The sequence below is a fragment of the Sebastes umbrosus genome, chromosome 7 (assembly GCF_015220745.1).
Source record: "Sebastes umbrosus isolate fSebUmb1 chromosome 7, fSebUmb1.pri, whole genome shotgun sequence".
Taxonomy (NCBI): Eukaryota; Metazoa; Chordata; class Actinopteri; order Perciformes; family Sebastidae; genus Sebastes; species Sebastes umbrosus.
In genome coordinates, this window is record NC_051275.1 from 22,021,189 (window position 1) to 22,045,749 (window position 24,561).

A 24,561-nucleotide genomic window follows, 5' to 3' on the forward strand; every position below is an offset into this window, starting at 1 on the left:
ATTGCTGTCTGCCACCATGTTTTCATTAAATACTACCACTGGAGAGCGCCAGAGTCACAACATTTCAAACTCTACACATCATGGTGGCTTTAATTCTCCTCTTATACCATACTTTTATCTGAGAATTTGGTTTCATTATTTACTATAAAGCAAAATGTGTCCACTTACCCCCGCATAAACTGACCCTCTGTTCCAACTCTTTATCTTCCTCAAACACTACACCGGGCACCTGGGACATCAGAGAAAATCAGACACAGAGCTATATGGATATATGAGAGTATGTATGTGAGAGAACATATGAGAGAGGTGATATGTGAATGCATGTGTTAATGAGTGCGATGAGCCATGCTGGTGTTTTCATGCCTCTGTGTGTTTTTACCGTGGTGCTGTTCTTTGTACACAGTTCTTGGCATCTTGACTGACGGTCTGGTGCCAGTCAAACCTACACGACATCACCTTCATCCCTTAGGGATAGATGGAGGGAGAGAAAGAAAAGACAGAAAGAGAAAATTAATTTTCTCTAAATTGCTTGTAGGTGTGAATGTGAGTGTGAATGGTTGTCTGTCTCTATGTGTCAGCCCTGTGATAGACTGCTGACCTGTCCAAGGTGTACCCCGCCTTCACCCCAACTTCTCTTGCAGGTTTTCATCATGTGTGCATGTGTTGACCATAACGATAATGTACATTCTTGCACTTCGATCAAAGTTGGAGTATTTCCTGTCTGACCTGCTAGTTATTTTTTTCTCCAGAGGTGACTTCCTGTAGTGCAGCCCTGCTGGGACAGAGAGGAGGTGAAGTCTGACGTTTTCTTCCTGCAGCAGCTCCAGTACTTCATGCTGCACACAAACACACACACATTTCATGAAACAACAAGTAGCATAGACTTACAACTTGCAACAACTGCACACTAAACCCTTTGCTACAACTACCCTTACCAAAAAGAAGTTTATTCAAGTGTGTTATTAGTATACTTCTATTAAACTTAAAATAAGAGAGTATACTTCCAGTTTACTCTTTATGTACTTATCAGAGATATACCTAACAAAAGTATACTTAAGTATACTTGACTCATACTGACAAGTATACAGAAAAAGTCTAAGTATATTTGGCTTATAGTCCTACGTGATCGAGATATACTTAAGAAAAGTATAATTAAGTATTCTTATTCAGGCTCAAATCTCTGCTAAAAAGTGGGCTACAAGTTTACTTACAGAATAAAAACTATTAAACTAGTAGTTTACTGAGAGTATACTTTAAAGTGCACTTCCATAAACTATAAAGTGGGCTACAAGTATAAAACAAGTATACTTGCAGTATAAAAAACAATTAAACTAGTAGATAACCGAGAGTATACTTTAAAGTGTACTTTCATAAACTAAAAAGTGGGCTATAAGTATAAAACAAGTAAACTATCAGTATAATCATAGCATAGTTGCAGTACAATACATCTTAGGTGTAAACTAGTTGTGTACTCAATGTTTAGTTCCTTCAACAAATGAAGCATTAGCTCATGTATGCCTCTTATATAACTCAATGCATTTACATGCTCTTCTGAATAACTGATAAGCATCAACTGGAAAGCAGATATTTGAATCTTGTATGACTAAACAAACCCTTCTCACTGTTGGGTTTCTGAATTTGGATTTGCATGAGGTTCGTGGAAACAGGGAGTTGCTGTGTATTGCTCTTGGATGGACACGCAGGCCTCTTTCATTTACTTTCAATATGGGTTGAAGTTTCTTAAAATACATATAGTGCTATATTTTTATTTATTTATATACCTATTTATCGCACTTCTTTTTCTCACTACATTTGTTCAATACTGTTGGAGATACTGTCACTTACTTTTACACACAATCCTCATTTTCATATATGTATATAGTACTATATTATATTTATGTCATCACATTTTATCTTAAAACTTATTATCATTTTATCTTATCATTGTCTCTCTATCCTATTAAAGTCATTTTATCTTATTATTGTCATTATATCTTATCTTTTATATAACTAGTGACTTATATGCGACTAATGCTTTTATTGCTGAGCTGACCCATTCTCTCATCAAAATCATTTTATTGACCCTGTGTTAACCTACATATGACAAACAAAACTAAATTTGAACTTTGGTTGATCCTGTTGCAAACATTAAATGCAGTGGGTGAGAAGTGTTTCCAAACAGCGTCAGACAGAAACAACATAAAGACAATGTTGATTTGTGTGCATCAAAACAAGGTCAAAACTGCATATTTTGCTGATTTTCCCTGATGCATCAGACAAACATGAAGAAATACTATCCACTATCAACGTCCAGCGTGACACTACATGTTTCACTTGGGAACAAGTGAGAAAGCAAAACTTATTCTATACGCTAAAAGTTTGAATTTATGCAGAAAACTGTATGTATATGTACAAAGGAACACCTCTGGTTGACACAAACAGAAGCACTTGATAACAGTGTTTGGGTTTGCATGTTTTGTTTTATATTGATTTGAGATGTGCTGTCAGTTTGCTTTGGCATATCTGATGTGTGTATATATATTTAACATCCAACATCATACCAATATAACATTGCATGAGCTTTTACCTTAAAAATGAATTGATAGATGGGCATACTATAGTTTCAGTGGAAGTTCTCCTCACACTGGTACTGTACTATAATACAGTGCATCAACATCACACATCCACAGTGTCTTGTCTACAACATTAAAAGTCACTCCCTTAAAAACAAATGAGCAGCCCATTGTGGGTGTGTTTCTTTGGTCAACAGGCAGATAAACAGCTCTATAAAGTAATGCACTATGAGGACTCCTGTTCACATTTCCCTACCCTCCGAGTCCTGACACATTTTGGAGTTCTCATTTATTGGGTAAGTTTTTGATCAATTCAAACAGCATTAACATAAGATAGATACTGTGATGTTGGTGTTTAATAATGTTGAACTACTACAAGATATATTTAGATATTTTTATTTTGATGTGGAAAATTTGTACATGAAAATAATAGTGTTATCACACAGGTCGATCTGTGTTTTTCACATTAGGTGTGTGTTTTACACATTAAAAATCATCAAAATTTAAGATACCTGAATCCTTTTACTTTGACATATTGTATATTATGTTCTCAACTAATGCACTACTGCAAATGGAAATATGCAAATTGAAGTCCCCATGAATAGATGAGCTTAATCTGCATCTAAGGTGTGCTGTGAACTTCTCTCCTCAATGTGTAAACTTTTTTTCTTTAGTTTTAGAGGCCATGGCACAGTTCATCTACCTATCACTGCTGCTGGGTATGTCTTGTTCTAACGGGTCATTTTTAGTAACCTTAGTGGTGTTTTTTCTTTTAATCTTTTAATAAATACAATTGTTTTTCTTTATGTTTAATCACTGTTTATATCACTGCAGTGTTTATACATTTTTTTTGTAATTCTTTGCAGCTAGATTTACAATATTTCTTTAGTTTCTGCTTTAGGTTGCTGTCTGATAAATGTAGGTTTTTACAAAACAATATTTTCTATCAAATATGAAGAAAAAACTGATTCCCTGATATGATTTTCTCATGTTGCAGCAACTATCCACCTGCCTTTGGTAAAAGTGACCATTACATGTCACTCAGATGGAAATGGTAAGGCAGAGTGTGATTGTTTTCCATGTAACGGCAACCGCCACCATGACCCAGTGATCACCAACCTTAGACAAGACAACGGGACATACCTCTGCAGTGACTCTCATCCCCTGGAAGATCAGTGTCATAAAAAAGCAAATGGTGAGTATTTTAATCCGACAAGCTGAAGCTGTGTTATCTCCGCAATGAAAGTATTCATCTTCTGACAGCAATCAATAAATCACATGCTCTGGCAAAAACAAGAAAAGTAATGGCACTAATGTCCTTCTGTTGACTTCATCTGATACATTGTTTAACTGCATTTTTAAACCCTTTTAATTAGGATTTCCCTTCTTTTCAGCTAACTTGGTTTCTTTGCTACAGATTGCTCTCACCCTGTCTAGTTATAAATATTTGCAATTGTATCTTAAAGGTAGGGTTGGTAGTGTTTGAATACATTTTGTTATATTTGTTGAAATTCTCATTACATCCCGACAGCATCAATAACTCAAATGCTCTGACAAAAAAAATCCAGTACCTGTCACTGTTGCAGGATTGTAATAAACCCGTTCAATCATTACATTCGGGCCGAATGAAATGATTGAACGGGAAAATTCCTGTCTGCCAGTGCACTCTTTGCGTGCCACCGGAGTCTTCCCCATCTGCTAGTTTGAGTACTAACAATAGCCATGTTCATTGTTCATGTTCATTTTGATATGTTTATGTTCGTAATGATAATAGTGGGGAAGTGGCTTTGGAGGGAGGCCTGCAGGGACGGACTGTCAGTGTTGCTGACTTGGCGATTTTCTCTGTAGATTTAGGGACTTTTGAAGCTAGTGCTGCTAGCTACTTTCATTGGAAAAAGGTTGGCAACACTGAGCTCAGTTTTTCAGTTGGATCATTTTTAGAATCTAGTGTACTCTTGCTAGTTTCTCAGCATTATTCCATTATGAGGAAATGAATAACCAGGAAGTTAATGAAATCTGTCTGCACTCCCACTCTAACTATTTTTCTGGATTCTTTTATGTTTATATTTATCAGATTGTACAAAGTTAGATCTCCAGGTTGACGTTGACGTTGCAAGCCCTGCAACAGAAGAATGTTGGAACCTCTGTACTCTTGACTCCACCTGCCAATACATAAAATTTTATTGGAGGTAAATATCTGTTGTGTGGACTAGTGGCCATAGCAAACATAATAAGCCAGCATGTTTCTGTCAGCTAATTTGTTTACTGTGAAGACACTGTGCAGCACTACATCACCTGGTTCAATAAAGATAATCAGCTTTACATTTTTTCCCACAGCGATAAAAAATGTTTCCTGATATCATCAAGGTATAACATGATGGCACGACTCAGTACATACAATGCCTCAAGGTGGTCCTCTCTCAGGAACTGCAACGTTGGCACAAATGGCAAGTGAATTAATTTTATGTTTAAAATATAATTATTTTTGCAGTATCTTTATTCAACCTATATTTCTGCCTTCAAAACCACAAATAATAGTAAAAACTAAATATCCCTTGAAATGTGACAGAGAAAGAGGGAAAAGACAATGAAATAGGACTCTTAAAAGGCATCATGTTCTTGTCAAAGACTTCAAAACTCTGTCTGACAAAAAAGTCTGACATCAGAACTGCACCCATAGCAACGGTCTGTTATACATAGCAACAGTCTGCTATAAAGATATAACAATAATAATCAGAATGGAGTATTCAACTATATATATATATATAGTATATACAGTATATGTTGGGGCAACTTTGGACAGATCTGAGACAGAAGATGTGAGGATGTACAGTGCATTTTGTTAATAATATCCTGGCTTAATGTTGAAGCCAGTCGCAAGCCAGCTACAGTATAATAATATCACTCTGGTGGTTTGATTTTGCTTAAAGAACCAGTGTGTACGATTTAGTGGCATCTAGTGGTAATACCCCTCCATTCACTCCTGCCTTCCAAGCATGTCGGAGAACTACGGTGGCCTTCAGGTAATGTAAAAACATGAAAGGCTCTCCCTAGAGCCAGTGTTTGGTTTGTCCGTTCTGGGCTACTGTAGAAACATGGTGGACTCTGTGAAGAGGACCCGCTCCCTATGTAGATATGAAGGGCTCAGTCTCAGCTAACGAAAACACAATTCTTAGTTTCAGGTGATTATACTCTAATGAAAACATAGTTATGAATATTATATTCCATTTCAGCTAATAGATCCCCCTAAATCCTACACACTGGACCTTTAAATGCACTCTCAGTACTCAGTACTATCAGTGTTCTAAGTCAGTCATCAGAATATGTTGGTAGTTGAAATTATGATGTTGATGATATTAATGGATGAACTCTGTACAGGTTGTAAAGCCCCCTGAGGCAAATTTGTGATTTGTGATATTCAGGCGATACAGATAAAATTGACTTGACTATATTTTACATACATGTACTGTATACTCTAGACTCAGGAGGTTCCTCAAGCAGTGACACCAGTGAGGGAACGGAAGATGCAGGTAAGCAAGGCAAAGGCCAGTGCTAGTACTTACTGATCACATGCTCGAGTTTAGTTATTTACTTGTGTTGTGGATTCTTATTTTTTTATTCGTAATAATATCAGTGAAGCATCTTAGTTCTCAATCAATAAGTTCTCATATTACAACATGGTGTTGATAAAATTACTGGTAACTTAAAATGATGGGAACAACATGTAGAGAAGAAACATGTATTTTGATGCTTTATTATTTTTAGAATGCTTACAGGGTTGGGATGCATCGTTCTCTATTAAATAAAGTCACATTTAGTTGTGTTGAAGAAAAAGGTGACAACTATGTTCAATTTGTTGAAAGTTGTTTTTATGGAGAGTGTGGGGTAGTAGTCCTAATTGGATTTTTTTTTATTTCATATTATTAAAATCAGATGTAGATACTATAAACTATCCATCTTACCGGAGATTTGATTTTACTGTTTCATTCAAGAAATATTCTTATTCATTTCTTATTTATACCATTCTGGCATTCATTTTTAACACACTGAATAGATCCCGCTTCTCAGCATTTTGTAATGACTTTTTTGTACTATGGTTATATGCTATATATTGCACATCTCAATGCAAATATTTGTGCATATTTCATATTTTTTATATTCTCATTTTTCATTTTAGTACCAACATTATCCACTTATAACATTCTTTAGCCAAAATGTAATCAATACTTCAATCAATAATCAGTTCTGCCCTCATCATGCAGATACAACTCCAGTGAACCCATCAACAGAAGGTGAGCACTACTTTGTTGATAGTAGCTGGCTAGTTTTACCCATCAGAGCAAAATATTCTTATTCATTTCTTATTTATACCATTCTGGCATTCATTTTTAACACACTGAATAGATCCCACTTCTCAGCATTTTGTAATTACTTTTTTGTACTATGGTTATATGCTATATATTGCACATCTCAATGCAAATATTTGTGCATATTTCATATTTTTTATATTCTCATTTTTCATTTTAGTACCAACATTATCCACTTATAACATTCTTTAGCCAAAATGTAATCAATACTTCAATCAATAATCAGTTCTGCCCTCATCATGCAGATACAACTCCAGTGAACCCATCAACAGAAGGTGAGCACTACTTTGTTGATAGTAGCTGGCTAGTTTTACCCATCAGAGCAACCCATGGAGCTGATGATGGAGAAGCCTCTTCTATTTCTCCCAGAGCATAAATCATTCAAAGTATATAACTAATGATTGTCATGAAAAAAAAAAAAAAAAAAAAAATAATAATAATAATAATAATAATAAATAATAATAATAATGTATTTAAGGGCGCACTTAAAAGTTTAACCCCAAGTGAGACTTTCTCTGACTGAATAATCACATTCCTGTCATACACTGCAGTAGGCTACTTTCAACCAAACAGTCAGAATGACAATAGTATTGAATTACATAGTTCCTCAAATATTATTATAAATATTACTATATTATAGTATACCATACACACAATTATAGTATTAGTATACATAAGTACTATCAGTGTTCTAAGTCAGTCATCAGAATATGTTGGTAGTTGAAATTATGATGTTGATGATATTAATGGATGAACTCTGTACAGGTTGTAAAGCCCCCTGAGGCAAATTTGTGATTTGTGATATTCAGGTGATACAGATAAAATTGACTTGACTACATTTTACATACATCTACTGTATACTCTAGACTCAGGAGTTTCCTCAAGCAGTGACACCAGTGATGTAACGGATGATGCAGGTAAGCAAGGCAAAGGCCAGTGCTAGTACTTACTGATCACATGCTCGAGTTTAGTTATTTACTTGTGTTATGGATTCTTATTTTTTTGTTCGTAATAATATCAGTGAAGCATCTTAGTTCTCAATCAATAAGTTCTCATATTACAACATGGTGTTGATAAAATTATTGGTAACTTAAAATGATGGGAATAACATGTAGAGAAGAAACATGTATTTTGATGCTTTATTATTTTTAGAATGCTTACAGGGTTGGGATGCATCGTTCTCTATTAAATAAAGTCACATTTAGTTGTGTTGAAGAAAAAGGTGACAACTATGTTCAATTTGTTGAAAGTTGTTTTTATGGAGAGTGTGGGGTAGTAGTCCTAATTGGATTTTTTTTTATTTCATATTATTAAAATCAGATGTAGATACTATAAACTATCCATCTTACCGGAGATTTGATTTTACTGTTTCATTCAAGAAATATTCTTATTCATTTCTTATTTATACCATTCTGGCATTCATTTTTTAACACACTGAATAGATCCCACTTCTCAGCATTTTGTAATTACTTTTTTGTACTATGGTTATATGCTATATATTGCACATCTCAATGCAAATATTTGTGCATATTTCATATTTTTTATATTCTCATTTTTCATTTTAGTACCAACATTATCCACTTATAACATTCTTTAGCCAAAATGTAATCAATACTTCAATCAATAATCAGTTCTGCCCTCATCATGCAGATACAACTCCAGTGAACCCATCAACAGAAGGTGAGCACTACTTTGTTGATAGTAGCTGGCTAGTTTTACCCATCAGAGCAAAATATTCTTATTCATTTCTTATTTATACCATTATGGCATTTATATTTAACACACTTAATAGATCCCACCTCTCAGCATTTTGTATTTACTTATAAGCATTTGGTATTTACTTTTTTGTGAAAATATTTGCACATATTTTTTATATTCTCATTTTTAATTTCAGTACTTATATTTCTTTACATATGCTTTGTTTATATTGTAGCATTATGTACATTATTGACATTTACATACACCTTTATTTCTATTTTCTTACATTTCTTATGTCTATACAAGAGCAACTGTAACGCCCCAATTTCCCCCGGGATCAATAAAGTATTTGATTCTGATTTTGATAGACACTGCCATCCTATGGCCACCAGTGGTAGTGCAGCTTTTGATAGTTATAATATCAGTGATGCATCTTTATTCTCAATTGTTTTATTCATTAAGTTATGATACACCTCAGTGATCAATAACGGTAGACTACGTATGAGGTAATTTGGGGTCGTCAAATGGGTTTTGCAGGTGTGGTTTGTTACAGCAGTGTAGCCTACATGGGGGATCTATGGAGGCCCAATATCATATTCTTTCATGGGGCCCAAAATCTCTTAGTGGCACCCCTGGTTGCGACATGCACAAACTTTGTAAAACAGTCTCACTTCTTTTTTGTGCATGACGATGCAGGTCTCAATTTCATAGAGGAAGAGAAAAGCTGGATTTATGCCCTGGAGCACTGCTACGGGAGGACATCCTCCCTGGTTGAAATCACCAACATCACAGTGTGGAACGCAGTGAAGTCTCTCCTGCAAAATAAGACAGAGTTGCAGAAAGGGGTGTGGATCGGCCTGGAGCGGTCTATCTTTGGCAAACCCGACCGCCCCTGGAAGTGGATTTCAGGGTGTGTAGCTAAGGATAATGCACCTCCGTGGAACAGCAGCTTGGTCGACCCCTTAAACAACCACTGTGGGAAGATCATCCGGGATGAAAAGTCAGAAGAACTCAAGTGGGGTGACGGCGACTGCCATGACAAGCTACCTTTCATCTGCCAAGGCAAACTCAACTGTTTTCCTTAACGCCCATTCTGGCATGAGATTGTTATCAAATTTGGTCTTTTTTCCATTTCCATGTTTGAGGAAAGAGCCCCCAACATAATCATGTCACTACTGGAGACCAAGTTATATCACCTGAAAACGGTTTCCAGGTTGACAGCAGAAATGTACCTTTCACTTCTGTCTCTTTAATGTCCTGGAGGTCCTACATAAAGACGGCACAGGGTTCTGGAAAACTACAAGTCATTCCACTATTCCTTTTGATATTAATTTTCACTGAATATTGGTGTTTTGGGCTACTGATTTCCCTTTCTAATAACGGACTGGTTTGCTTTCCTTCTCTGTAAAACCAATATTATAAGTAATGTAATGCAGGTTCTTGTTCATAATCATTCATCCAATAAAAAGCATGTGTTAACTCACCTATTTCTCTTCTTATTTTGGTCATGTTTAATAAGAATGGTGCAAACAACTTAACCACGCAATAAAAATCCAGTGTCAAGGATGTCCTACGACTCTAAAAACGTAAGAAGCAGGAATACAATGTAAAATAAGCAAGTAAGAAATAATAATGTAATTGGGAAAATTAAGGAACAAGTCCATTAGGAAGTGGCATTAAGTGCTCAGAGTGTATCATCTATTACCATCTATTATCAATGGTCTGTATTTACCTGAAATTATCCTGATATTCTCAGAGGCATGCATGCACTTAAATATCCCTTTTTTCATGGAAGACAGTTCACAGTGTCATCTTTTTCACCATGAAAACACAAGTTCATTGCTTTAGTCACTCTTATATCTCAGTCAGGTGGCAACATGAAAACCTAAAGTGATAAACAAATGCACCCCCAAATGTTAAAAGATCCAGTATCACAAAATCTATTTGCATTCTGCATCATGTGCATTCACAGTATGATTTAAAGCCAAAGCTACTTAAAAATGAAGCTAATCATTCAACCCATACCATTACATTTCATCCAGATAGATGCCATTTGTGAACTCTCCTACACCTCTCTACCTATGACAGCCTCTCATTGTTGCACTCAAAATAACTTCCACTACATTGAAATGTGAGCTCTCCTCTTTGTGGCCTTGCAGGTCCTCCGACAATCTAAATCATCAGGCACATTTGTTTCATATTTCAACATAGAATGAAGGTTAATATCAATCAACAAAGTCAGATTCCTCCAAGTCTCATCGCATCTTCGGCTTAGTTTACATTTCACAAATCTCTTAACAGTTAATTTCTTCTTTTGTCACTCCAATGTATTTGGTTGAGCAGAAAAAAATGACAGCTGGAAGAGGTAAAATCCATTGTAAGAATGTATTACTCAGTGTTAAACATGACAGACATAATGTAGTATTGCATACACTCCACTGTACTATAAAGTATAAAACAACATTTTACTTTGTCTGCTTCAGCAGGAACATTACTGACACACACTCTCTGATTTGCTAATCAAACCAACGCCTATTGTATGAAATTGAATGTTATCAAAGCTAAAATGACACTTGAACAAGTCACTTTGAGTTCTACTGAGTGTTTTGAGCATTGTACCTTTGATCACTCATGAATTCTATGACAAAATATAACAGAGCAGGCTCTACTTCTCTTTTATCTGACACTGATTTTCATGATGCACTCACTCATCTTCCTGGATCATTTCTCTAAGGCACTCCTTTAAGTTTTCCACCCGGTCTCTATTGTTTTCTTCGGCAGTCTGTATCGTGTGCTCCAGCAGCCGCTGCACCTCCTCCAGCCCACCCACCTTTGGCGCGTTGTGGCGGTAGAGACACCCACCCAGCAGAGTGTTGTGGCAGTCCGGGGAAAGCATGCCACACAGAAAGCGCAGGAACATGTCGTAGTGACCCAGCGGGGAGTCGAGGGTTCGCGTCACGGCACACTGGACCAGGCCTGCTGCTGATTTGGTGTGATCCTTGGATGCGAAGAGCTTGGGCTTGTGCAACAACGCGGAGTCCAGAACGTTCTTGGACTCTGTGCGAAACACCGTGAAGACGTACAGAGCGGCCATGAACTCCTGGAGGAGAGAAGACATGCGGTGAATCCTTTGGGGCATCCTGTTGGCCTGGCAGCCTAGTGTCTGCTAAGTTGCTTTTGAGCAGCAGCAGCATGGTTTATCAACTGTTATTAAAGGCCCAGGGAAATTTCTGTTCTTGTGTTCCTGTGTTCAAAATGGACCCCTTTTCTTTTCTTGTTCAAAGGTTAAAAAATATTTTTTATAACACATCTTGGTGTATACATACATTTATCTAATCAAATCTGATTTGATGATCTAGCTGTTATAACTGACAGTCAACGCGCCATACACTAATATGTTCCTCTCTGTGGAAGTCTGATTTAAAAGACGTGCAGTCTATTGCAATAAATTATCTTTGAAATCCTCTCTTACATGCTTAGAAATTATGACAAATTGATCATAGAATAATGCAAACACACCTGCAGATGTACAGCACTTCACTTAATTGTGAGGCTAGCTACCACTAGAAAAGTTATTTAATGTCATGTTATTGTCCATTTTACCATAACAATGCAGCATTGCGTTTGAGAGACAATGCTACAGTAGCAGAGTAAAAATAGTGCCTTTGGCCAGTATCTAGCCGGAGTTTGATTCCCATACAGTTGTACACAGTTGAAACCTTTGCTCCTAGCCAGAGTTGAAACCCAAAACTTAAACCTTTGCAGTCAAAAAGTACGACAACATTGGCAACTGAACCAAACATTCCAACCAATTTAACATCATTCAACCGTTTAAAACAAGTTGGGAAGAAAGCAACGTCATGTAATGTCATCCAACATTGCACGTGCTACCATGTGTAATCAAATACTATTTGACCGTAATATGATCCTGAACATAACTTTGCCCTTTCAGATGGCAATGTTATCTGTTTTGGGGAGCTCTGAGAGATAGCCTATTAGCTCACTCTAGGGCTGTCATGGTGAAAAAATTTCCCCTGCGGTGATAATGATTGGCTCAACAGCGCCATAAACAGTATTATTGGAATTTTTTTTTTTTTTTTGCAAATTCCTTAATTTATCCTGCTTTTAGTGCTTTTTAAGCTTTATTGTTAGGCTATTATTAGGTGTATTGTTGCTTTTTTTAGTGACAAAGATGACCGTTTTAAAACTATTTAAACACTTGTTTATTGTTAAATGCAGAACACACAGCGTTTTTTCAGCTGAGACGCTTTGGTTGCGTCTGGTTGCTGTGATATGGAAAATCTGCAGGAGTAAAAATGTCGGCACAAGGTAGAGCACTTGCTCTGGATGAAGGGAAAGCTGAAGCACGTAGGGAATGAGGAAGAACCCGCGGGTCTATGTGATCTCTATTGTGATCAGACGTCGGGGTAGAAAAGTAATAGTGACAAGTGCAGAGTTTTACCAAAGTTGAACATTTTTCAACCCTCCAGAAAAAAAAACACCAAGCGTTAAGTGCTTAAAAAAACTAAAACATGAACATAGCGGTTGTGGTGCGTTTCTTGCCATCCCCTGCGGTTGGCTTGTCAATAGCGCGGTATTGCAATATTGCGATTATTGTGACAGCCCTAGCTCATTCTCAGCTAAAGGAAAATAGCAGAATGTTGAAAGAATTTTCCAGGAGAACACAAAATTTTTGATGTGTTTTCAATGACTGGAAAATTGGTCAACTGTTTCCAAGGTTTTCCGGTACGCGTGGGAACCCTGTGAGACGTAGATACTGTGAGGTGGAAAGAGTTTTACCTGAAAGCTGAAGTGTATAAAGCAGAACGTCCTCCTCCCATCTGAGGCTGCAGCGGGGAGCTCAGTGCACAGGCCGGACCACACCGTCACCTCCGTCACCTTCAGACTGTTCTCCTTCACGTCCTCTTCAAAGAACACACTGGTATTCTTCTCCAGCATCTTAAAGGCCATCTTCCCCATCTTTGTGAGCAGGTGCTTGTCGTCATTGGACCATTTCTGAGTGGAAAGGGGACATCGAAATGAGACGTTGAAGTTCAGCTGTTAATTCGCTTCTTGACAAATTTAAACTATGGATTAGTAAACATCTTCTCGTAAAAAAAAAAATGAACTACTAAATTTTAAGTGCATTCTAGTACCAAATAAAAAATGACTAATGAAAGGTTGATATAGAAAATGTGTGGCCCCATAGCACTTTAGTGTTTTATTTTCATACTAGTAAAAATAAAAGTGAATGGCGATGACTATGACATAATTTGCACAATAAAAAATACGTTACCAGTTCATTTTCTGACTTTCCATAGTAGAACTGCAGCCTGCGGTTGGTCTGGACAACCATAATGTTGATGTAGAATGGCGTCAGCCTGGGGGGGTGCACCCCGTAGCCCAGATAACGGTAGCAGCGCTCGAACACCGTGGCCACCATCCAGCAAACGAAGGGTTGTCGAGCGAGCCTAACGAGTGATGGTAGGCGCTTAAACTGTGTCACAATATTCGTTGCTAGCTCTGCATCGCAAAAGCGCATGGTCAGGTATTGGTCTTTCATCTCATCACTGGAGAAAAGAGGGACAAAAAAGATCAAACAGGACTGAAACAGAGAAGTTATAAAATTAACTTATTAAATTCTTCTTTTACTGTTAAATAATCAAAAATATTTACAGGATGACGGCAGCAAATACAATAATAAGACATATACAAAAACATTTAAATTAAGACTGACGCACATAAAACCGAAACACAGTACATCTACTCACACACCTAAAGCCCTGTATTTCTGTGACAACGTCTATGAAGTGAGATGGTATTTGTGAGACAGCCGCCTGTCTCCCCAGGATCCAGACGCGGGCACCGCGAAGCACAGTACCTCGGATGATATTTACAATCAGGACGTCAGGATGGGCTTTGGTGTAGTTGTCATTTATTACTGGAGCATTCTGAAAAGAAAAAAAAGACATATATATCAGTTTCTGTTGATCACTTGTTAGATTAGGAGACCAGTAAGACCAGTAAGTAGCCTTTAAAACATGCCTGGATTGATCACCACCATTGCTTATCTTAAAAACTGGCATTTAAAATAGAGATTTTAAACTTTATACTGTTGGTTATCTTTCTAATTCAGCTTCTAGATTTTTTTAACAGTCACAAAAGTAAATAGGTCTCAGGTGTATGTGTGCAGATGGGATACCTTCCAGTCCAGAGACACTTGGTAACAGTCAAATGAGTCCATTATGATGAGAAATTTACAGTCCTCTTCCTCCAGGTATTTCATGCCTTTGCACTCGGGATGATAATATTCTATCACTTCCATGATGGACATCTTATCTGAAAAAGGAAGTTCTTTGTGTCGCAGGAGCCAGAAGGTTCGGAATGAAAGTTTGATGACAAACTGCAGATCCTGAGCAAACAATGGACAGGAAAAATGGTGTCAGTCACAAGAAATAAGTCAAAAATGTAAAAATAAATGTGTTGATTCACCTTATTGGCGCGCAGCTCTGCCCAATCCAGGGAGAATTTCCCCACCGAGACAGACATGCCAATCCCTGGAAGCCCAGTGGTCACCACCGTCCTCACCGGCTTGCCATCATCCTTCGATCGTCGGAACAGGTTGTTCACGCCAACGAAGGTGTCGGCGCTGGGGACCCGGAGAGGCGACGGAGGGTAGAGTCGGAACTCATGGGAGGGGTCAACTCCTCCGTAACCACAGGTGGAAATCTGGGGCTCAACGTAGACGTTGTCTAGAAGATTCTGCTTTCCGGCTCTAACGACCCCCTCACGGATGATTTGGTGTTGTCTGATCAAATACTGCTTCAGGTGAAAACGGGTCAACGCTGGTGGTGGAGAAAGATAAAGAGGAAAGTAAGAAAACTACATGTGGTTTGGAATCTCGATCTCCCACCAGAAGAACCTGAGACTTTCACGGTACGATAACATCTCAGAAAATATCATGGTTTCATGGTATACGGTATTACATTATTATTTGTATATTATTATTATTAGTAGTAGTAGTATCAGTTACAATGACCCTTAAAGGAATCAGAACAGGATTATAATAAAGAGAATCATAAACCTGATAAAAAAAATAGCATGTAACTATAATATGTTATATAACTAAAGCATGTTAGTTTAAATGTTAGCAGCACATTAACTACTAAATGAAAACATAACATCAGCTGCTAGCTTTTAAAATAATGTCATATGATTATTAACAATTAACATATACAGACTGCACACACACACACACACACTTGTGTCTGTTTTTTTCAATATGATAACCGTCAACTTTCATACCACGGTATGCCTTGATACCGGTATACCGTTACAACCCTAGTTATGGTTTTTCTGCACACATTCTCACCAGAAAAGACATGCCACAATCAACCCCTAAACCCTGGATCCTATCCCTACTTCTTTCTTTAAAGTTTGGGGTAAGTAAGGTTTTAAATCACATGAGTGACATTTGTATTGTTCCCTTGAAACTTGTATCTAGAAGCCTTCAATACTTCATTGGTTACACCCTTCATTAGGGAAAAAAACATCAACATCCTTAACTTTAGACCCGTTACACACCCACATAAATTCATAAAGAAAGCAGTCTACGCTCGGATAAATAACTTTTTGTGAAAATAGTATGTATAGCAAATATAAGTCATGTCAAAAACGCAGCCACAACATTCAGATTTTATTAAAATATGTCAGAACAAACTAATTTCACCAGTATTAGCCCGTGTGTTGGGATAAAACCAGAGTTTACTTGCCTCTCTTGCACTGATTCCCTAGTTGGTCTGCCTCTGGTTTCTTGTTGACATTTTCTAGGGTACTTATTGTGTGCATCAGGGAACGATCCGGGCCTGCAAAACAGAATTTAATAAAACAAATAAAAACAGTGAGCAATCACTGACAGTATATCAGTCCCAGTGTACTCCATAAGGCTGTATCATTATTTTTCTAACAATGCATTTTACTGTTAATGAAGCAATAACTATTCCAGCTGCTAGATTTCAAATTTACAGTTGTCTTACAGCTCAACTACTTTTTTAAACCAGTGGTTCCAAACCTTTTTTCTTTAAGGGACCCCTTTTCTATCATTGAGTAAACTGACGACCCCTGACTAAGTGACATTTTATGGATATTTCATATTATATTCAATGCATAACAATAAATGGTAAATGTTAGCATTCACCCATTCACACACACACATGACCCACCCATTCATACACTGATGGCAGAGGCTGCCATGCAAGGTGCCAACCTGGCCATCAGGATCTAATCTAAATACTCATTCACACACCGATGGCGCAAGTGTTTGTGACCGGAGGAGCCGGGGATTGAACCGCCGACCTTCTGATTGGTGGATTCTACCTCTGAGCCACAGCCACCCTGTACCCCATAACTGTCAGAACAACTGACAAACTGTACAATTAATCCAAATAGTGAACACAATAACTGCAGGGAGTTTATGTAAAACTGGCGATTTGGATGAATTTTTTGCAGATTATTTCCTGTGAATATTGCATCTGAGATGAGTTTTCCTGTTATTTTTAGGAACTTTTAATACAATTCTGTCTGTACTATAATTTTTTTTTATTTTTAAGAATCATACATACGAAGTTCAAACTTTAAAAATAACAATTTCATTTAGTTTTCTTCACAGAAATGAATGAAATGCTAAGATATGGGCCAACTGTATATTTTTTTAAAAAGTCATCTTACACCCTTTAAAATCAAGAAGGACTCATGACCCCCTGTGCAGCTTTGGCGACCCCTAGTGAGGATCGGGACCCCCAGGTTGGGAACCAGTGTTTTAAATGATCAAGTTCACAAAGTGTTCCCTTCACAGCTGCCATCCCAACAATCAACATTTCTGTCTCTAAATTTTGAGCTCTATTTTTAACCATTACCACTGTATGTACTATAGCTGTGTTTTATTACCAAGTATTTCCAGGGTCCTGTCCACAAAATCGAGAAGGTCTCCCTCCATCACCTGCTGCAAGGTTATCGCTGGTTCCCACTGGTAATACCACATCTTAAATTTTAATAGCTCTTCCTTGGTGAGGCCTGTCACAGCACTCTGGATACTCTGCAGACAGAGAGAAAGGTATAAAAACACAAGTTAACATGTTGTCCCACAGTAATTATGTAGGGTCATATTAAGGAGATGCAACAATTACATTATCATGTGTTAACAAACTGATAATTATTTGTATAACTTTTAAATAGTTTTTTTTATAATGTAATAAATGGGAATGGTGAAGTGTATTTTTTAGACCTCAATAGGCAAATGCACTATTATTTGTATGTATCACAATCAAACAAACAACACAGTTAAAATACATCATCAGGTCAAACAAAGTCCTGAGAACCAAACAACTTCTGTTAAGAAAGGAAAATATTAGGCACTGCAGAACAACTGTGATGCACCGACCTTGAATATGTGGGGCAGGTCCTGCTCTGGGTGGAGTCTGCCTGGCTGGCTGTACTCATCACTCTGCCCGTCGTCATCTGGTTCAACAGGCTCAGGGGGTTCTGGGGAATCAGCCACCAGAAGTTCATCTGCATCCTCCTCAGCGTGTTCTGAAAAATCCCCCAGATCAGAAGACCTAAGAGATAACAGGAAGAAAGGTAAGAAAGAGCATCAACGATCACTATGTTGTTTTGTTGCATTTTGACTCAAGTCAAACAAAAATTGCACCTATCATATTGGCTAAAATATAACACACCCCTCTTTTGAAACACCCATTTCTGGAGAGAGACTTTTTAAAGATATTTAACACTTGTGTGGATACATAGACGACACATGTTAAATGTTTTCATATATAAAAAAGTTAGAAAAACACAATCATTTTAAATAAACAAGTTTTTAAATTGAGTAAAGTGGTGAATTTGGAAGCAATTGATAGATTTCCACTGATTATTATCAGATATATTAACAACATATGTTATAAATATAATTGTGACATTAACGTGCATCAACAAAAAGCTATAATTGCTTTGCTTCACATTGTCCAGATTTATGACAGAGTATTTTGTGTGCTTGTCCCCCACCTGGTGTCAATGACAAGAGCTCCCGGTTGTCTAGTCTGCTGCGTGGTCATGGTGTAGAGGGTCTCTGGAGAGTCTGGGCGAATCATCTGCAACCTGGCAAAAGATTAGGGACAACATCCACTTGGTAAGAGAAAGTTAACCTCATATTAGCAATTTTTAAGTCACTGAAAGCAAAATCTCCCTTCAAAATATAACGCAGTGGACTCAGATGTTTGGAGCAACAAAGAGCCAAACCTCTGCTTTTACCCCCAAAAAAATGAATGTACAATATTAGCATTTACAAGTTGATTCTCCCCTCAACATATAGGCTGAGGTTCAAAAACATCAGCACTGTTCATGAAGCTGCCCGATGTGACACTGTACCCTGATATCCTAGATTATGAACTGACTTCACATTTTCATTAGACTGTGGTGCTCTGTGCACAAACACACACCCCTGGCAGCTACGCAACTCTACTGGATCAGTGCATATGGGATGTGTGTATAGTTGTTTAAACTTAGGTATAATTTTGGGTGTTAATATTTCACTGTTCAGTAAAAGCAGTAGGTAATCTTGTAACTTTGAATATGAAAGAAACCCCCAGTATCATGTCTCAGCTGTTCAGAAAGACTGATGAAAAGAGCCATATCTTTTACTTTACCTATCTCAAGCAATGTTTAAGTCTCTTCAAACTGACTTGCATATTATACTAAAATCTACTGAAATCAAAGGCAGCAGAAAAGGTAGGAAGTCAGACTTTGTGAAAAGGTTGTAACTGCCACCTGAAGCCTGTACTACGAAGCGAGTTCAACATACCCAGGGTATCTTCTCGTTATCTGGCTTCACTAACCCTAACAAACGAGATCACGCTAAGCGGTCCTACGACGGTTATCAACTCGGCAAATCAACCCAGGGTTTCTCCATCTGGCTGTAACACAGTTGAAGCTGCCAAATGTAGGAAGGACAACTGGTAAAAGAAAAAACTCCCGACGTGTGAATGCGTAAATTAACAGACTTATTAATTTAACGGAATACTCAAATGTCAGATATAGTCATCCAGATATAAATAGCTTTCAGGAGTGTTATGGATGAATGGATTACACTTTTTTACACGCTGTGGCTAAGATGTGGCGTGTGTGACTATTTCAAGCTTCTTTCAGCTGCGCCCCCCCCCCTCCTCTCAGGAGGTGTGAAACGGACTCAAGAGCAACGAAAACAAATAAATATAAAAACATAATTCAAAGCGGTAAACACCCACAGCATAAATCCAGCTGTCCTTCCTGCATTTGTCAGTTTAAACTGTGTTGTTTTTAGCCTGGATTATGACTTAAACTTCTTCATATGTGTGTAATATTATCATACAATCACCGCACAGAGCTCTGATTGGTCGGTAGGCGGTGCTTTTATACGAGTTGATCTCTTATCTGGAACATAACCTGCTCTGGAGCAGGTTAGCTGTTCAGCATAAATTACCATGGCGATCTACCCCGGTAAGAAGTGATCCACCCTTGTAGGACAGAAAACCCTGAAGTTACCTCGCTAACGCCAAATCCTGCTTTGTAGTACAGACCTCTGGTGTGACTTAATCCAAACTTCTGCTTGCTGTTCTAAGGAACTTCTAACAAGCCCGACACCAGCTCAGGTGCAGGCAGATATGTGAAGCCTTATGCGATGTGCGGTGAAATGGCCAAAACACAGAAACATTTGGATAATGCTTAAATATCAAACCAAGACAAAGTACCCTGTCCCATCATGAGTAGTCGGTTCACGTAGTACCACAGGAAACGAGGGAGGGAAAGCATTGGCATCCTCTTCTTCATTTCCCTCCTCCTCCTCCTCCATCACGTCACTCTTCATTGAACCATAGCTGGAGGATGGCCTCTTCCACTTCATCTTCTCCTCTTCCTCCTCCTCCTCATCTTCCTCTTCATTCTCCTGCCTTAAGATGCTGAGGGGACAAAAAGAGGATGTAAGTATGCAAGTGGGTGTGACACTGTTAAATTAATTAAATTAGTTTAATAGGTAAGAAAACAGATGGACAATATCACAAGTCAGGTAGATAATCAAAGACTGACTGATACTGTAGTTTGATTTGGCGCATAAGTGACAGTTGAACTAACTCGTACGTGGGTGTGATGTAGGAGTATTAATACTTTGAATATACCTGCATAAGTAGTTAATAGGTAGCTACTATAGCTGATATAATACTTTTATACTTTTTTATTGTGTTATAAAGTGATTACAAAACAAGTGAAGACATGTGCATATATAAAAAAGACCAAAATCTATTATACAGAGAAAGACAAATAAAGTACAAAAACAAAACAAAACAAAACAAAAACAACACAAGGGGATAAAAGCAGGTTGAAGAATGTGTGTCTGTGTGTGTTTGTGTGTGTGTGTGTGTGTGTGTGTGTGTGTGGATAATGGGTGTGTGTTTGGCATTGAATGAGGCTAGATCAGGGGTCAGCAACCTGAGGCTCCGGAGCCACATGTGGCTCTTTAACTCCTCTCCAGTGGCTCCTGTGGATCTTTAAAAATGGAAATGAATAATTTTTTTGTTTACTTTTTCACTTTTATTTATCATTGTTGTAGGTCTATGGTACGACGGTACGACGGAGTATAAGGGCCACATCGAGGAAAAAAATAAATCTGAGATTAAGAGAATAAAATCATAATATCACGAGAATAAAGTCATAGGTTTACAAGAAAGAAAGTCGTAATATTATGAAAATAAAGTCATAATATTATAAAGTAGTAATTTTATGTGTTATTTTCTTCTTTTCCCGTAAAGTTATGACCTTATTCTCCTAATATTACGACTTCTTTTCTCGTAAAGTTATGACTTTAATCTCGTAATGTTACTACTTTTTTCTCGTAATATGACTTTTTTCTCCTAATATTACGACTTCTTTTCTCGTAAAGTTATGACTTTATTCTCCTAATATTACGACTTCTTTTCTCGTAAAGTTATGACTTTAATCTCGTAATGTTACTACTTTTTCCTCGTAATATTATTACTTTATTCTCATGATATTATAACTTTATTCTCATGATATTATAACTTTATTCTCATAATATTATGACTTTATTCTGGAAATCTCAGATGTTTTTTCCCTCAATGTGGCCCTTATACTCGTTCATACATTTGCTCTTTGGCCCTCACTGCATTAGCCTTATATACTATATACTTAGACCATAAACTGTTACCTTCATCACAATGCTCAAATGTTTTGCGGCTCCACACAGTTTTTTATTTATTTATTATTTTTTTGCCTAAAATGTCTCTTTTGATAGTAAAGGTTGCTGACCCCTGACCTAGATGTTCATATATGACATATATCTACTCTTAAACACATATACTGTACACACACACACACATACAGATATCCTTCCTTTTATGTGTAAGAGCATAGTGGGAACAAAATACAAAACAAAAAGAAAATAAATGAGTGAAAGCTGATATAATACAAAGCTGGGTAAATGAACAAACAAAATAACCATGTAGCTCATGAGATTAAACGTCAACCAACGTCAGCAGAGCAACTTTACTGGTGTCAAATGTCTTCTTAAAGAGACAGATTAAAGACAGCAGGAGCGACAACACCCACCTTTCAACTTCAGTGTCAGAGTCCATGTTTCTAGGCAGAAACTGCCGCAGCTGTAGAGTGTATTTAACTGTAAATTAAATCCTAATTATCGCAGTAACTTACATCTAAAAACATGAACCCACCATGCTAGTATCGTTAGTGTGAGATAAGAGGCGCTCGCTCTCCGCACTTACTATCATCGATACTTTAGCTAGTTAGGTAACATAGTGTTTACCAAAACAAAGACGCGTTAAAGGTGAACGTTTCCCAGCAAATAACCGATAGAAACAAAAAGAAACTATAAACTAAAAAGGACTTATCGCCGGTCTTCCATTTGACAGTTATTTCCTCTTCGTGTTGTCGGCTCTAGTTTCAGTTTGTCATCGGTTCACTTCCGTCAACGGCACAAAACAGCAACAACTTCCGGATCACTTCAGAATAAAAGCTCAAGCTCGTTAATATAAACATCCTTAAAACAGTCAGCACAAGATTGCACAAATTATGTATCAAAAATACTCACACATTAATCTAATTCATACATGCGTATGAAACACTACATGTAATCATAATCAAATATACTGTATGTTGGAAACGTTTGTCAACTGCAAAGGTTCTTGTTGATTGTTAATGTTTCAACTTCAAGTTTCAAGTTTAGTTTATTGATCATATACATATTGACATGGCAGTGAGATTCTTTGTTCCTGTTTGTTACTCTATCATCCCTGTATAAAAGACAATCGATCAATCAATCAATTGAATAACAATAATGAATTAAAATATGATCATCATTATAAACATTATAAATATAGCAGCAACAATAGCAAATTGTTCAAGAAAAATATGAGGTAGGGAATACATACACAATTGTAAAAATAAATATACGAGAATATACACCCACCAGGACACACGCGCGTGCACGCACGTATGCACGTGCACACACGCTCCCCCAATACAGACATACTTATGGAGCGCTTCACAGTAAATTCATAGAATTAAAAAAAACCTTGTAAGTGTGTGGTGCAATAAGGTCAGTGTAACCAAGGGTGAGGAGGTGGGTATGAATGGATGAATGGATAGAGACAGGGCTCTAGTGGGTGTAGTGGGTCAGGGTCAGTTGTGAGTCTCAGCTCAGCATCCGGATGGCCTGGGGATAGAAGCTGTTTCTGAGGCGGTCGGTTTTAGCTCTGATGCTGATGTAGCCAGGCTTCCTCTTGGACTGCTTCCTGATGAAGAGGCCGTGGCTCGGGTGGCTGGGATTGGCAATGATCTTGTTTGCCTAATGCACAAACTAAATACTCAATTTGGCCTGTATTTTATACGCATTTTATCGAAAAAAACAACAACTTTAGGCCGTCAAAGTCAGCCAAATTGTACAGCGGTGACACATGATTACTTCATTTCAACATCCCCCTTTAATTTCAATGCACACATCAGATATCAAATGTCTTACACACTAATGTCACCATTGTACAACATTTAAAGTTACATCATACTGGCCTACTTTGAGAGCCTGTGTGTTTATCTCTGACATAGCTAGTGTGCGGAAACAGGTTAGGTCAGGAACATGCAGACACACAGTTTGTGCATTAAATGTAGCCATACTAATTTATATTACATATTAAGTCCATTATTGACCCTCCACTATTAAAATACAGATTTTCAAATCTAAATTATTTACACCAATCAGTAGTCTGTGTTTTCATTTACCATATATGACGACAAACTATCACTATAAAACTACAAAAACTATATTTTGAAAAAAAACATTGTTTTATTCTGAAGGCTTTAAGGCGCATACCGGAAGTCTAATAGTTGCTCAATAGTGATGAACTCAAGTGACCTCTTTTCACCAGGTTAAGTGCAATTGGATGAATTTGGACTGACACTAGACTTCTAAGCCTCCACTTTTCAATTTATAAACATGTAGATCACCATAATTTTGTATTTTAGTCTTTTGACTGAATTATTTTTGGATTACAATTCCCAGAGGACCTTAGGATCTTCATACCACTGTCACTGCATTTTTCCTGTAAACGTCTATCATTATTGTATAGCAGAAATCTCCCTGCTAATAAAGGTTAACCAAATTAAAGTAAACTGTGTTTACATGATTTCTTGGAAATTAGAAGATGTTTAAATTGATGTTCAGACAATTTGAGATGCTCTACCAGTGGAATCAAGTGCTAAGTATCTATCAGGTAGGAAATACACTAGATCATCAAAATGGACTTCCTATGTCATAAATAATGTTTGAATTAAGGTTGCTTACTCTAACAACTGGATAAAAAAAAAGA

The 24,561-nt window shown here is 37.3% G+C and overlaps 2 protein-coding genes across 2 annotated transcripts; one reads left to right on the forward strand and one right to left on the reverse strand.

The window, feature by feature from the left end:
- Nucleotides 1–2,824: 2,824 nt before the first annotated feature.
- Nucleotides 2,825–10,121, forward strand: LOC119491815. The gene is made up of 8 exons (XM_037776043.1): nt 2,825–2,869; nt 3,248–3,292; nt 3,571–3,768; nt 4,648–4,762; nt 4,911–5,020; nt 7,807–7,857; nt 8,591–8,620; nt 9,335–10,121. Exons 2-8 carry the CDS (start codon nt 3,259–3,261, stop codon nt 9,721–9,723), a joined length of 927 nt encoding a protein of 308 aa, XP_037631971.1. The 5' UTR covers nt 2,825–2,869; nt 3,248–3,258; the 3' UTR covers nt 9,724–10,121.
- Nucleotides 10,122–11,009: 888 nt separating this feature from the next.
- Nucleotides 11,010–22,673, reverse strand: nlrc3l (NLR family, CARD domain containing 3-like). The gene is made up of 12 exons (XM_037776042.1): nt 22,289–22,673; nt 20,419–20,625; nt 18,698–18,790; nt 18,078–18,252; nt 17,585–17,732; nt 16,411–16,503; nt 15,131–15,483; nt 14,841–15,050; nt 14,414–14,589; nt 13,935–14,208; nt 13,439–13,654; nt 11,010–11,738 (listed from the first exon to the last, which is right to left on the reverse strand). The coding sequence occupies exons 1-12, from the start codon at nt 22,312–22,314 to the stop codon at nt 11,343–11,345; spliced, it is 2,367 nt and encodes a 788-aa protein (XP_037631970.1). The 5' UTR covers nt 22,315–22,673; the 3' UTR covers nt 11,010–11,342.
- Between the last annotated feature and the right edge of the window lie 1,888 nt (nt 22,674–24,561).